Source organism: Nanorana parkeri, unplaced genomic scaffold (assembly GCF_000935625.1).
Source record: "Nanorana parkeri isolate BGI_ZX_2015 unplaced genomic scaffold, ASM93562v1 scaffold1717, whole genome shotgun sequence".
Classification (NCBI taxonomy): Eukaryota; Metazoa; Chordata; class Amphibia; order Anura; family Dicroglossidae; genus Nanorana; species Nanorana parkeri.
In genome coordinates this window covers 53,448-69,441 of record NW_017307985.1, presented here as the reverse complement: position 1 = coordinate 69,441, position 15,994 = coordinate 53,448, and the positions used below count along the sequence as shown (strand labels likewise).

At 50.4% G+C, this 15,994-nt stretch overlaps 1 protein-coding gene across 1 annotated transcript in view; it reads left to right on the top strand.

Moving 5' to 3' along the window:
- Positions 1-1,175: 1,175 nt before the first annotated feature.
- CUNH8orf82 (chromosome unknown C8orf82 homolog) overlaps positions 1,176-15,994 on the top strand; it is an 18,166-nt gene continuing 3,347 nt past the window's right edge. The window contains exons 1-2 of the mRNA XM_018571266.1: positions 1,176-1,356; positions 3,104-3,152. Coding sequence (XP_018426768.1) covers positions 1,192-1,356; positions 3,104-3,152 — 214 coding nt within the window. The 5' untranslated portion in view covers positions 1,176-1,191. The remainder of the gene's footprint in view (positions 1,357-3,103; positions 3,153-15,994) is intronic.

Here is a 15,994-nt window from a genome sequence, read left to right as displayed (position 1 = left end):
TACCGATCTGCAGTGGTCAGGACTCTCACGGCCTTGTTTTTATATGATCGGCCAATCGCCAGCCCTGAACACGGTCACCTGACAAAGACGATGACATCATCCACCCTGCGTATGCGCTGACACCATCTGTCCCGGGCCGTGCACAGGAGATGACCCCGTGAGGAACGGAGCAGCATGGGGGGAGGTGACGTCACCAACATAAAAGAATTGGCGGCAAAAAGGGAGAACCGAACTGAGTATTGCACATCCTCCCCGGCGCTCTTTTCCTTTCCATAAAAGATCTTTATTCATTCACAAACTGCCTGCTAGAAAATGTGACCACTCCAGGAAGAGTCAGTTTCCCAGCACCGCCCCCCTCACTCCTGTCATAGCCCGCTACTCCTATGGGAGTGTCCAATTACTGTTTGTGCTGGCCCAGCTCCTACCTACAGAAGGATTCCCAGAGAATTGTGGGATGTATATGGTGGGAGCCGGACACATAAGGCTGCCTCTACACAAGGAAGAGGGTGGAGGATCTGCTCAGAGACTCATACAGCTGTGTGTGTAATCTGAGCTTCAGCTACTGAGCTCTGCATGCAATAGACTTTGTACAGCAAAGCAGCTAGGCACAGCTGGGTTCATGTGTATCAGTTTACCCCCCAGCCAGGAAACTGGCATTCTCAGAGGGAGGTCAGCAATGATCAGCCTCCTATTCCTCTTATGGCTGATCACAGTCTGGAGCCCTTTGTGGCCCTCTTATTGAAAAGCCCGCTGTGTCCCCCAACATCAACCTCAAGGTGTCAGTAATGAAGGAACTCACAAACTAACTCACTTCCGGTGTGGTGAATAAATACCACCAAAAGAAAGCTCTATCTGTCCCCAAAAAAGGGTATAAAATTCATTTCAGTACAGCGCTGCATGACGGAATAAATGTCAGTTAAAGTACCGCAGCGCTGAATACTGAAAAATGGCCTGGATGGGAAGGGGGTGTAACACCGCGGATGTCAACTGGTTAAGGAAGTGAACTCAACCAGCTACTCTCTACTTCTCCACATCACAGACAAGCGGAACGGACCGCTCTGTTCATTGTTTCCGGGAGGGAGGCAAAAAGTACGGACGACACCTAGAGGAAGAGGGGCGGAGCGGGCAGGGGGTTGGAAGACAGTCAGAGGATGGGCGGAGAACTCTCAGAATAGGGGCGGGGCGATCTCCATGGTGACGGTGCGGCCTGTGTTAGCAATGTCCTGGCGGCCTGTGTTGCTGCGGGCTCTCCGCTTGTCCCGGCTCCCGGCCTCCCGCTGGGTCAGCTATGTGCAGGGACAGAGCCCGGGACCACGACTGCGGGAATATTTCTATTACATCGACCACCAGGGCCAGGTGAGAGCCCGGACAGGGCTGACACGATAACAGAGAGGAGGAGCTTAGGAGAGACTCTGTGATTGGAGGAACGTAAGGCCCCTCCCCTGTGAAGGAACTCAGGAGCCCCCTTGTAAATAGGAACTCAGGGGCCCCTCTGTTGGAGGAATTTTTCAGACCCCTTCTGTGATTGAAGGTGCCCAGCCCCCCCTGTAATTGAAGATGATGAGATGGCTGAGTACAGCCACCAGACATAACCCAGCGCAGGTCCCCCCCTCATTGGTTGATAGGACCGACTGCATCCTAACAACCAATGATGTCACATGCGTGCCCTGCTCCCGGAATCACAGGAAGAGTAACCTGCAGCTTACCGGCTCCTGCCTGCTGAGGAAAGGTACAGGAGCACTCTAAGGCCCCATTCACATTGAGCGATTTGCAAATCGCGTGTTTGTTGCGCGATTTGCATTTTTGCGCGATATCGCGCGACAAATTGAGCAAGCTAGAATCGCTGCAAAATTCGCTCCAAAAAGGGTCCTGCCGTAGCGACTCACGACCCGCGACAGCGACGGACAGAGCCCCATTGCCATGCATTGGAGAGAGATATCGCGCGGTAAATAGCCGCGATATTGCGGGAATTACCGTGCGATAAATCGCTCAGTGTGAACAAGGCCTTATGAGGACAACCAATGTAAGGGGTGCCCATCAGACTGCCCATTAGAGTGCCCCACCTTACATTAGGTGTCCCCATCAGAGTGCCCCCTTACATTCGATGTCCCCATCAGAGTGCCCCCCTACATTAGGTGTCCCCATCAGAGTGCCCCCTTACATTAGGTGTCCCCATCAGAGTGCCCCCTTACATTAGGTGTCCCCATCAGAGTGCCCCCTTACATTAGGTGTCCCCATCAGAGTGCCCCCTTACATTTGATGTCCCCATCAGACTGCCCATTAGAGTGCCCCACCTTACATTAGGTGCCCCCATCAGAGTGTCCTCTTACATTAGATGCCCCCATCAGAGTGCTCCCTGACATTAGGTGTCCCCATCAGAGTGCCCCCCTACATGAGGTGTCCCCATCAGAGTGCCCCCATCAGAGTGCCCCCTGACATTAGGTGCCCCCATCAGAGTGCTCCCTTACATTCGATGTCCCCATCAGAGTGCCCCCTGACATTAGGTGTCCCCATCAGAGTGCCCCCTTACATTAGGTGTCCCCATCAGAGTGCCCCCCTACATGAGGTGTCCCCATCAGAGTGCCCCCATCAGAGTGCTCCCTTACATTAGATGCCCCCATCAGAGTGCTCCTTACATTCGATGTCCCCATCAGAGTGCCCCCCTACATTAGGTGTCCCCATCAGAGTGCCCCCCTACATTAGGTGCCCCATCAGAGTACACTCTTCCAATGGAACACAATGTATGGGGGCACTCTGATGGGGGCACCATGCAAAGCATGACCTGAGCAATGTGCTGGGGGTGATGGAGCGCACGGGGGGATTATGTGAAAAGATTTCCTGTTGAGACGGCAGAACAGGAAGTGAAGCAAAAAAAGTCTGACAGGGTTTTAACAATCCCCTACTACACGGATAGGCAACCTCGGCACTCCAGCTGTTGTAGAACTACAAGTCCCATGAGGCATTGCAAAACTCTGACGGTCACAGGCATGACTCCCAGAGGCAGAGGTATAATGGGATTTCTAGTTTCCCCACAGCTGGAGTGGAAGCAGATGATCAGCGGGCCGGGATCCGCTCTGTCTGACTTCTGTTCTTTGTTTTTCAGCTTTTCCTGGATGACACCAAAGTGAAGAATTTCATCACCTGCTTCAAAGGTAAAGCACGGAGCCGGCTTCCTGTTTGGGTGTAGATAGCAGAACTCCATTCATTTGACTCTAGTACAGGGGAGGCAACCTCAGCACTCCAGATGTTGTGGAACTACAAGTCCCATGAGGCATCTAAAGACTCTGACAGCCACAGACATGACTCCCAGACATGGTGGGATTAGTAGTTTCCCCGTAGCTGGGGGTCGCCCTCCCCCCGCTCTAATAAGTAGAATGAGCAGCATCAGTGACACGGAACACTTGACTTTTATTGTCTGTGATGGGAAGAAATGAGCAGAAAGTGACGATCGCTCCTCAGTTGTGTCCCCCGCCCCCACCCCCCATAGGGAATTTGTCACCGGCCCGGTCACATCGTCTCCATTGACATTTGTTCAGCACGTCATACAGAAAGTGACACCTATCGGAACCACCAGCGCGCTTCCTCCCATCGGTGGCACGTCTGTATACAGGTTTGTATCATTGAGGGGCCTGACGAAGGGGCCCCGGGTGGTTCCCATACGTCACACTTTCTGTATGTCAGTAGAGACGGGTGCTGTCAGTGTTTTCTCATCCTGATTGCGGTGACACTGTCCACCAGTTGCCCCAGCAGCCCACACCCGATGGCGAGGACCAGTTTGGTGTGCGATGGAGATCTCTTTATGATCTCTTCCTCCATATCACCGGCTTAATCGCAGCAGATCTGACGACACATTGAAAGATCGCATTGCATCATGGGAAGGGAGCATTTTGCAGGTTCAGTGAGAGGCGCCGGGGACAAAATGCCAGTTCTGTGAGTCCTCCGTGGGTTGCTTTTTTCTGAGATCATGTGACATGTGCTAAGGGTATTAGCTGAGGTTTAGGATGTTAAAGGTAGCATACAGCGATCCCAGTCCCCTGCCGGGGGAAGTGGGGGGTGCACCTAGAGGACTTCAACCCGGAGGACTGGGGGCAGGGTGCCACGATCCCCCACAGTACCTGGATTTACAGCGTCACGATGGGGAAAGTAGTGTCGCCATGTTGGCTCTGCTCTCTGCCCATTATCTGGTGGAGAAGATCTGAGCAGTAAGGGGAGGCCGCACTTTGTGTGACCAGACTGACAACACCTGGAAAAGGACGGTATAAAAGACTGGCTGGAGGGGTGACTGCAAGAGTCCAGGGCCGGGCACTGGTACAGGCCACCGCCGAGTTACTTTGTGTTGTTATTCATGGTGTCCCAGCAGCTGCAGTTGTCTCCTCCTTTCCAGAGTTGTCCCCTGCGGTCCCTCTTCTCTGCCCCAAGATGTTCTCAATCTTTCAGGAGGACGAGGTGTCATGGATCTGCCCCCCGAGGAGATGTCACCATAGCGCCCCGGAGAGTCCCAGAGAGTCATCTTAGCGTTGTCATGTCACCCCCTCCTCTGCCTCATTGGGACCGCAGATTGTCTGGCGCCTGCACCTCGAGTGAGCAGACTGAAGACATCTGAAAATACACAGCATAAAAAAAATGGATGCGCCGATAACGGTATTTCGGTATCAAGTACGAATACCGATATCTTTTTCCCCGGTACTCACCGATACCGAGTACCGGAAGTCCCTTTCAGGAAGCCAGGCAGTGTATAAAGACTCGCCACCCGGCTTCCTGATTAGCAGGGAAGCCGTCCCCATGCTTCTTGTCACTAGGGGACGAGAAAGCATGGAGCCGGCTTTCTGGCCAATCAGGAAGCCGGGTGCTGTGTAATGACGTGGTGCCCAGCTTCCTAATTGGCCGGGAAGCCGGCTCCATGCTCCCTCATCATGAGGTGACGAGGGAGCATGAAGCCAGCTTCAAGACCAATCACAAAGCCGTGCGCCGCGTCATTACACGGCGCCTGGCTTCCTGATTGGTCAGCTTCCGACCAATCGGGAAGCCTGGCAGCGCGTCATTGCACGCTGCCCGGGCTTCTTGATTGGCCGGGAAGCTGTCTCCATGCCCCCTCGTCACCAGGTGACGAAGAAGCATGCAGCCGGCTTCCTGGCCAATCAGCAAGCCGGCAGCGTGTAATGACGTGCTGCCCGGTTTCCTGATACCGGAAGTATCAGTATCGGGCTAGACATCGGAGCATTTGGGTGAGTACTCGACCAAATACTCGGCATTGGCACCAATACTAGTATCTATATCGGTTCATCCCTAAAAAAAAAAAGCATCAAATACTGGATTGGGGGTGGGGGGTGGGATGCAGGAGCCCGAGGTTGGGGTGTAAGCGCCTTGTTGTTGGTAATTTGTGACCAGTAGTAGGCAAGCCGTGTGAATGGCAGGGTGCCCGGTGACTTCAACCAGTCCTTATTCATCCTGGAGGCTCGGGGGCGCTTCGCGCTGATGAATGGAGTTGATGGAAGTGGGGATCACTACGAGAAATACCTGAAGACAGTTTATAAAATTCAGCTTTATTGTGTAAAAAGAAAACTCCCACGCGTTTCTGGGGTCAGGAAAGCTCCCTCCATCATGGCTGCAAGCTCTCAGACAAATGCTACCTCGTATTGTAGTGTAGAGGGTTTATGGGGTGTTATTTGATCAATAAGAAATGCAAGCAATATATTGTTATATAGCACCAGAGTGCACTATGGGAAGAAGACAAGCCGGCGGAGGCAGTGTGATGCTTGGGGCAATGTTCTGCTGGGAAACCTCGGGTCAGGCCATTCATGTGGATGTCACTCTGACACCGACCACCGACCTAAACATTGTTACTGACCAAGTACACCCCTTCCTGGAAACGGTATTCTCTGATGGCAGTGGCCTCTCCCAGCAGTATAATGTGTCCTGCCACACTGCATGTATGGTTGAAGAATGGTTTGAGGAACACAACAACGAGTCTGAGGTGATGACTTGGCCCCCAAATTCTCCAGATCTCAATCTGATCCATCATCGGTGGGATGTTCTGGATAAACAAGTCCGATCCATGGAGGCCGATCACCTCACAACCTACAGGATCTGCTACTGACGGCTTGGTGCCAGATACCACAGCACACCTTCAGGGGTCTAGTGGGGTCCATGCCTGGACGGGTCAGGAAAAGGGGGACCTACTCAATATTAGACGGGTGGTCATAATGTTATTTGCTGATCGGTGTATATAATTCTTCTCTCTTTACGTTACAACATATAGCTGTGATGAAGGGGCTTTTCTGAGCCCCCCCCCCCGAAGCATGTTAGCATGTTATGTATAAACAAATCTGATTTTTTTGAAAGCACAAGTCTCTCCAGCTCTGTCCACTGGTGCCCCCCATCTGTGCAATGGTTTTATCTAAGCTCCCCGCTCCCCTGTGGCTACTATGGCCGTACATGATCTTATGATCATCATCCACTTTTCATTTTCCTGGATTTTATGTACAAAACTCCTTTTACTCCAAGCAATTGTTATGCTTACATATTAAGATGTAGTTCTAGATAACATCCAGCAGATGTCAGCACATTACTGCACAGCGAGTAGTTCTGGGTCGGTCCCGGTATTGTGTGAAATCCTATGTAAATAACAATGTATCCCCTGTCTACTCTTCTTCATTAAAGTTACATTGACACAAGTTAAAAGAGAACTATGGGGTCAGGGCTTTCCCCCATAGTTCACCTTAGGGTAACGGGAGGACGCTAGTTTGTGTCCTCCCGTTACCCTAAGGTGAACTATGGGGGACGTCGGGTAAATAGACACCAAACATGTCAAGCCTTAAAATTGCGTGCGCCTGCAAAAATCACAAAAAACGCCCATAGGTGACGATTAAAACGCTTTTTCTGTTCATCAGTTTAGTGTTAAACTGATGAACAGAAAAAGCCAGCTGTACCCGCCCCCTCCCCCGTCCGTTCCGCCAGTCAGCACTGGAGGATCAGACAGGGGAGGGGGGAATCCAGTCCCTCCCCTGTCACGGCTCTCTGCACGGATAGATGGAGAAGTGAGCGAGCGCCGGTATGTGTTCGCTCACTTCCCGATCTAGTGAGCCGACCTGTGACAGTCTCATTGTCACAGGTCAGCTCTGATTATGAGGCTGGGTGAAAATCACTCACCTCATAATTCACCTTTAAGGAGTTGTAAAGTCCCAGCATCTCCACCTCTGTTATATCATCAGCATTGTAATAGGAATACATAGTAGAGTTGTTTCTGATAATACAATCAAAGCTTACTTGGAAAAAGTCCCTTTTATGTAGGGAGCGCCGCCTTCTGTCTGCCCATCACTTCCATCAACTTCCTAAATTCCCAGTGTGCTTTGCATCTCTTCTCCTGCTGCTTGATGTGATGCAATCTCTATTTCTCTAGACTACACTACCCATCATGCATTGCTTCCAGCAAGTGATGATGATGTTACATTGTTCAGACATTGACTGTAGTGCAGGAGGCCGGTGATACAAGGAAGTGCATCCTATGGGCATCTTCAATACGTTTACAGACTTCTAGATGGATCTGGTTGTTAAGAGAGGGAGAAAATGAATGAAAATTCAGATTTATTTTTTGTTTTTGACCACAGATCCCCTGTATAGTAATCCCGTAGCATGTTACTGCTGAATACACCTCCTGCTCTGTTTATCTGATTATTGTACTTTTAAATTCCATGTATAAGACACTAAAGCTGAGCAGTGTGCAGATTGAGCCGTGTGTTTGTCATCTTGGCTCCTTCGTGGTTGTGTTTGATGACGGATCAGGCTGGAGCTGAATGTACATGTTAAAGTACACTATATTGCCAAAATCAGGAAATGTCACGGAACACCGGAATCCAATGATTTGGAGGGGGAGGGGCACAATACTTTTGGCAATATAGGGTATATGTGAACCCAAAAAAAAAAATCCTGGTAGCTTAAACTCTGAGGAATCTTGGTCTATTACATGGGGGGCTAAGAAGCCCCCTATGGGATAGCCAATTTACATGACAGGTCCTCTTTATGGAGACATCAGGGGTCTCGAGGACCCCTAATGTCACCTGGGGACCCCCAGAGATGCTGATGAAGCAGAGATCGGCTTCATCAGCTTCTGTAGCTGGAGAGTGGCACTGAATGCAGGAAGTGATGCAATATACATCACTTCCTGCATTCGGGGACTGAGAGGAGATCAAAGCGAGTTTGTATACTGAACTCCCTTTGATCTCCTGTCACAGAGCCGTGCCGGTCCCGGCCGCATCGGGCACAGCGGATCTCGGGACCGGCAACGGCAGTGACAGCTTCTCATACAAGCGATCAAGCGTCTCTAGAGACGCTCGATCGCTTTACTGTAAAGCTCCCGGCCGGCCGTGTAATTACAACGGCCCGCCCGGGAAGCTGCTCGTCGGGCTCCACTGTCTGCTCGTCACAGACGAGCAGACGAGTGGATTTTAAAGCCCTGCTTGGAACAATTGGATCAATGAATACAGGGGAGCATTAAATCTGAATGAAGCTGGAAAAAAACCTCTGCATTGGGGCAGTCCCAGCACTGTAAGGGTTAAATAAACTTTCAGGACAGGGGGAGCTGGGAAAACTTTGGCAGCACAGCCCTCTGTGCCGTGTCTCAGGACAAGGTTGCTCTTGGACCTTGTTAGGGTTTGGGATGGACCTTACCGGCATTCTCCGGAGCTGGAGGAAGAAGAAAGATATGACAAGTTAGACCCAATGTGTCTTCTCATGACGTTCTATCAGAGAAATCCTCCATGAAGGAAATCTGGCAGACTGTTAAAGTGACACTAAACTCCGGAGTGGAATCTTAAAAATACCTCCAAGTCCTTTCACTATGGACAACAATGTCTCTTATTTGTGTATCAGTCGGCCGCAGATCCTCCAATCATCTTTTTGGAGAGACGAGACCAAAGTGGAGATGTTTGGCCATAACGCACCTCATACCAACTGCCGAGTACGGTGGTGGAGTGGTGATGATTTAGACTTGTTTTGCAGCCACAGGACCTGGGCACCTCCACACACCCAGGTGCTTACTTACCTCAGCAGTGCCCCCCCCATGGTATGTATTAAGGATGCACCGATACAGGTTTTTCGGTATTGAGTACGATATTTTTTTCCCCGTACTCGCTGATACCGAATACCAATACCGGACGTCCCATTAAAGGAGAACTATGGGGTCAGGGCTTTTCCCCATAGTTCTCCTAAGGGTAACGGGAGGACACAAACTAGCGTCCTCCCGTCACCCAAAGCTCAGTATACCGCGAGCTACAGCTCCCTATATACTGAGACGCCGCAGCCTGGACGGATCCCGACAATACTGTCTGGGTCCACCCAGCTGCGTGAGTGACAGCTGGCTCTGTGCAGGGACATGATCGAGAAGTGAGCAAGCACCGGTATGCGTTCGCTCACCTCCCGATCTATTGAGCCGATGTGTGACAGTCTCATTGTCACAGGTCGGCTAGAACTATGAGGCTGAGTGAAAATCACTCACCTCATGGTTCTCCTTTAAGAAGGCCAGGCGGTGTATAATGATTCGCCACCTGGCTTCCTGATTAGCATGGAAGCCGTCTCCATGCTCCCTCATTGGTAAGTTACGAGGAAGCATCGAGCTGGCTTCCTGGCCAATCAGGAAGCCAGGCGCTGTGTAATGACTGGTTGCCCGGCTACCTGATTGGTCGAAGTGCCCAGTTCTCTGATTGACCAGGAAGCAGGCTCCATACACCCTCGTCACCAGGTGATGGGGGAGCATGAAGCCAGCTTTCTAGCCAATAAGAAAGCTGGGGGGCGGGTAATGACTCGCCGTCCGGCTTCCTGATTGGCCGGCCTCCCGACCAATCAGGAAGCTAGGTGGCAAGTCAATACACGCTGTCCGGCTTCCTGATTGGCCAGGGAGCAGGCTCAATGCTTCCTCGTCAAATGGAGCTGGCTTCCTGGCCAATCAGGAAGCCTGGCAGCGTGTAATGACTCGCTGTCCAGCTACCTGATATTGGAAGCTCAGGTATCGGATGTAATCATCGGAGCATTTGGGGGAGTACTTGCCCAAATACTCTGCATCGGCACCGATACTAGTATCGGTATCGGTGCATCCCTAGTATGTATACATCTTTTGCTCTAACGTTCTTCTCTGGGGCTTCTCTTGCATTCCAGCTCGTTATACACTCTTATGGGTAGTAGTCCTACAGATGATGGGAGTCCGGCATTTTGGGTTCAATGACCTCCATGATAGGAAGATGTTGTTATAATAGGAGTGTTCCTCTACCTGTCCTGGACTTCTCCTCCCTCAGCCCTTTATGCCGGCGGTTTTCTGTATTTTCTACTGAGAGGTTCCCTTTAATCGTCTCTCTTGTTTGATTTCCAGTGTCTTCCCAGCTCTGCGATTACAATCGTGTCCTCTCGCTGTCAGTGTCAGTACAATGCACCGGAGTCTATTAGCCGGGCTCGGTGTTATAGCTTTGTACGGCTCGGCGTTCTTGACATTTCAGCTGGAGATGATAGACTATGAAGACAATGCCGGCTGTCATTGTGATATCTGCGAGCACCCGCGGCCTCTGCTGAGCACATCTCCTTCTCATACAATGAACCCGTTTCTTCCATCGATTCCTCCTGAGCAATATGAAATCATACACAGGGACCCGCATTGTACCGTCTGGCAGAGGGTCAGGGAGTGCTGACCTCACATTCTGACCTATCAAATATTTATTTCGCTTTATCTTCTGGGGATGACTCCGGAATAAAGAGTCAGAGCCGTCAGTCAGGGCCCCGGTCAAGTGTCTGACCTCATGCTGAATACACATGATGCCTCCCAGCTCCTTAATATGCATAACCGAATCAGATATCACAGTCCTGGGAGAACACTATGGAGCTCTGAACCTGGGAGCTCGTGTCAAGCAGATTGGAGGATCTGCCACAAACAGCCCTCAAGGGGTCTTTCAGCCCGGACTCCTGAGACATCAGAGCAAATAAAAAGGGACATTTTGAAAAAGTTCGAAAAACAACATTTTCGGTTTCGCCCCCCGACATTTTTTCTCATTTCGGTTTTGTTTCGGTTTTAAAATGTTCATTTCGGTGCACCTCTAGTAGTTATCTTTAGGAGCCTCAAGTAACATGTTTCCTGTCTTTGACTCTCCTGCAGCATTTCTGTAGTCTCCAGGCACTCTTAGAGCATGGGCACAATCTCTGGTCATCTTCTGAAGTATGTCCACTATCCGGCAGTCTTCTGTAGCATTACATACACTAAATATTCTGTGTGGCCCCATGGTGATGTCAGGGGCCATGATTAAGGTCTTCTCGTAAGTTGACCAATGATGTTCTATCAATCAAGGTTGGTGATTGTAGGGCCCCGCAGACACGGGGGCTTGGCTCTTCAGCTGGATTTGGCTATGGGGCAGGGCTGGACCTGGGCAGGTCAAAGAGAGTTAAAACAATCAGTGAAGTCAAAGACACGGCTGACAAATCCCAGGAGTCGGGAAGCCAATGCTCCTTAACCACTTGCCGTCCTTGTCAGTCAAAGTACCGCAGCGCTGAATACTGAAAAATGGCCGGGACAGGAAGGGGGTGAAAACACCGCGCATGTCAACTGGTTAAGAACTCCAGCTGGCGCCCAACTTTTGAGGTTTTCTCTAGTTGTGGTCAATGGAGCTGTCTCTGGGATTGGACAGACTGGCTCCTGAATTCGATATTGTTTGTCTACCTCGGCTACAGGTCATCATTAGCGATGCACCAATATCGGTTTTTCGTTATCGAGTACGAGTACAGATATGTTTTTTTCTGTACATACCGAATACCGATACCGGAAGTCCCATTAAGTCAAGCGGCGTGTAATAATGAGACACTAAGAGCGCAAATCTGGAATTATAAATGGTTTGATTTTGTATATTTGTGAAAAAGTGGTTTTTAAAAAGTGAAAAACTTACTTGTGGTGTCAGGGATCTGGGCACGGTGGCGATTCTAGCGCTGCAGGGAGTGATGGTTAAAATTTGTTCAATATCCAGTGGTCTCCAAGTGGCAGAGTAGGGATGAAATAGGGCTTGCTTTAGGGGTTGTTTATGGCGGCTGGGAATGGTGTCATCAGTTATAGTGGTGAGCTCAGGGGTCAAGGACTGAGGTAGAAAGCAGGTTGGATGTTATGTGTGCCAAAAGGCTGATGTGTAAACTGCCTCTGGTCTTCGTGTGGTATATGTTCTAGATGTGATGGAGTGGAGGTGACAGTGTATTAGGAAGGGGAGTGCACAGGGCCGTGTACAGTGAGCAACGCGTTTCGAGGAGATCCTCTTTTTCAAGCTCGGAGATAGAAGGTGAGTAATGACTCACCACCAGGCTTCCCGATTAGCAGGAAGCTGTCTCCATGCTTTTCGTCACTAGGTGACAAGAAGGCATGCAGCCAGCTTTCTGCCCGTGTAATGACGCGGCACCTGGCTTCCTGATTGGCCGGGAAGCCGGCTCCATGCACCCTCGTGACGAGGGAGCATGAAGTTGCCTTCCCGGCCAATCAGAAAGCCGGGTTTTGCGTCATTGCACAGTGCCTCGCTTCCTGATTGGCCTGCTTCCCGACCAACCAGGAAGCCAGGCAGCGAATCATTACATGCTGCCCGGATTCCTGATTGGCCGGGAAGCCGGCTCCATACTCCCTCGTCACAGGTGACGAGGGAGCATGGAGACGGCTTCATAGCCAATCAGGAAGCCGGGCAGCATGTAATGCCTTCCCAGCTTCCTGTTACTGTAAGCTCAAGTATCAGGCTAGGTATCGGAGCATTTGGGCGAGTATGAGTACTCGCCCCAAATACTCGGCACCAATAAGGATACTAGTATCGGTATCGGTGCATCCCTAGTTGTCATTATGTGGCAGTTATTATTTTAGGATGATATGTGTCGATTTTGGGTGGAAATTGTCCCAGACAACCCAAAAATGAATCTCCATATTGTTCCGGCCTTGTAAATCCTGTGTGTGATGATCACTCCCTCCATCGCCCGCTCATCCTCGGAGTAACGTGGCCTTTTTCAGAATCATGTCGCCATTCATCATTTTCGGAAGACTGATCCGACACCTGGTGAATATTTGTTCATATTTTAGCTTTTTATAACGGCTTGTTTAACCCTTTTGCTGCCAGAACCATTTTTAAGGTTTTTCTTGCACACATTATAATGTGCATTTTAGGCCTGAAAATTGGGGTTGCTCAGATACCGTTTTTTCGGTATCGAGTACGGTACCGAATTTTTTTTTCACTATTCGCCGATAACAAATACTGATACCGGAGGTCCCATTAAGGAAGTCGGGTGGTGTGTAATGACTCGCCACCCGGCTTCCTGATCAGCCAGGGAGCCGTCTCCATGCTCCCTCGTCACCAAGTGACGAGGATGCATGGAGACGCCTTTCTGGCCAATCAGGAAACCAGGGGGGCGGGTAATGCCTTGCCACCCGGCTTCCTGATTGGCCAGCTTCTCGACCAATCGTGAAGCCGGGCGGCGAGTCATTAGAAGCTGCCCGCCTTCCTGATTGGCAGGGAGGCTGGCTCCTTGCTACCTCGTCACCAGGTGATCAGGAAGCATGGAGCTGCCTTTCTGGCCAATCAGGAAACTGGGGGGCTGGTAATGACTCACCTCCCAGGTTCCTGATTGCCCAGCTTCCTGACCAATCAGGAAGTCGGGGGAGAGTCATTACCTGCCTCTGTCTTCCTGATTGGCTGAGAAGCCGACTCTATGCTCCCTCATCACCAAGCGATGAGGGAGCATGGAGCAAGCTTCCCGGCCATTCGGGAAACTGGGTGGTGAGTCATTACCTGCCCCCCAGATTCCTGATTGGTCGGGAAGCCAGCTCCATTCTCCCTGGTGAAGAGGTAGCATGGAGCAGGCTTCCCGGTCAATCAGACAGCCAGGCAGCGTGTAATGACTTGCGGTCCTGCTTCCTGATACCGGAAGTTCCGGTATCAGGATAGGCTTCGGGAGCATTTGGGCGAGTATTTGCCCAAATACTCGGTATCGCCACCGATACTAATATCGTTATCGGTGCATCCCTACTGAAGATGACTTAAACCCCCCCCAGAATGATATATTTCCTGAAAGCAGAGAATAAAATGGCGGCAGTGCCGAGGTTGCCTACCCCTGCGCTAACCTGTAACAGGTTGTGAAATGCATTCTCTGTCCTACAACGCATCTTGCTCCTGGAGCTCTGTTGTTTCATGTCGTCACACACCGCACATTAGCCGGACCCGGAGCATAAAGCAACGCTGGAAATGTCACCATCTACCTCTCTCCATATAATATACAACCCTGCAAAGGCTCCGAGCCGGAGCTGAAAACAGCTGCTCTCCATTAGGAAGACATTAGCGGTGAGTATTAGGCAGGAACGGTTTACGAGGACGCATTAGCAGAGCACTTCCATTACTGCTCGGAGGAACGCTCTAAAACGTGTTTACTAAGGTGGCAAATGCTAATCGCACGAGCCGCGCGTCCCACAACTCTGCCCATTATACCCGAATTTCTAATGAGCGCATCAGAATCTGTCGGCCTTCCAGCCACACAGGTGGATATGACGTTATCCCCCATTCAGCGGAATGCGGTGTAGGAGGGGGGCGAACCCCTGACATTTGCCGTGTCAGCACAAAGGTCTGAACCGTCATTCAGGTCACAGGCTGGTGGCACAGCCAGGAGCAGTGACTGAGTTCATGGTTTGCCTCTTGTAGGATATATATATATATGTATTGTACAAGATATACACTAGACCCGTTTCAGTCGTTTACATTTACATGCATGTAGAGCACATTTCCTGCATGTAGTTAGAACAATTGTAAATAGACCCCAAAGCCTGCCTGGTAACATTGCAAAATCTTCAGTGGTATCAGGCCGACTTCAGAGTCTATTTATAACCAATCTGCAGAGACATTCACCTTACGAATCTTTGTGAATGTTTCTTCTGTGTGAATGGACACAAAAACAAACGTTGTTAGTATATTTTCTTTTCAGGACAAATGTATATAATGTAATACCGCATTATGGCCACTAGGTGGAGCATAGGCGACTGAATGCAAATCGGAATGGATCAGAAATGGCGATGATTGATCTATTGGGACAACAAATGACCTATTGGGGGACAACTAATCTATCCGGGTGACAAATAATCTATCAAGGCGACAACTGATCTATCAGGGTGACAACTGTAAAGGAATCACCAGCATCCTGAGCTCCAAGAATGTCAGACTTTGTTTACTGACATCCAATCAGGTCTCACAATGCTCGGCAGTGAGTGACTTTGTTCGCCTGAAGAAGGAACCGTTGTGCATTCCGAAACGTTGCTATGCATTGTGAGACCTGATTGGATGTCAATAAACAAAGTCTGACATTCTTGGAGCTCAGGATGCTGGTGATTTCTTCACTTATTACTGATCTGCGGGCGGCACCATCCGCACTCACTGCAAGACCCACCATCCTTCCCTTGGATCCTTTCCAGTTAGGAGTGCGATAGGTTCTGGACTCAACTGGGGACAACTGGTCTATCTGGGTGACAACTGATCCATCTTAGTGACAACTGATCTATCTGGGTGACAACTGATCTATCAGGGGATAAATTATCTATCTGGAGGAGGAAGGCTTTTTGTTACATATTATTGTAATCATCGGTCCCCCGCGGCCTCTCCTCCCCCCCGGGCTCCGGTGGTCTAAGCTCTGCTGATGTCATCACATCTAGTACCGTCCATTCACCTGCATTAGACATCAGGACGCTGAGGGACATTCCACAGCAAGAGCCGGGATGGGGGGGAAGGGGGGGGGAGCACAGGCTAGAGAATCAGGTGAGTATATCTTCTTTATTTGAGCCCCATAGGGAAACATCTGCAGTTAACCCTCGCAGTACAGGGGTAGCCCCACTGCAAGGGTTCATTTCTCTAAAACCTGGAGCTCTTCTATAAGCATCTACACGGATTGTGGCCACAAAGGGTTAAAGATTTGTTTACGTGAACCGGCGTCTATTTTCCATTTACCGATCCTTAAAAGTGGCGAT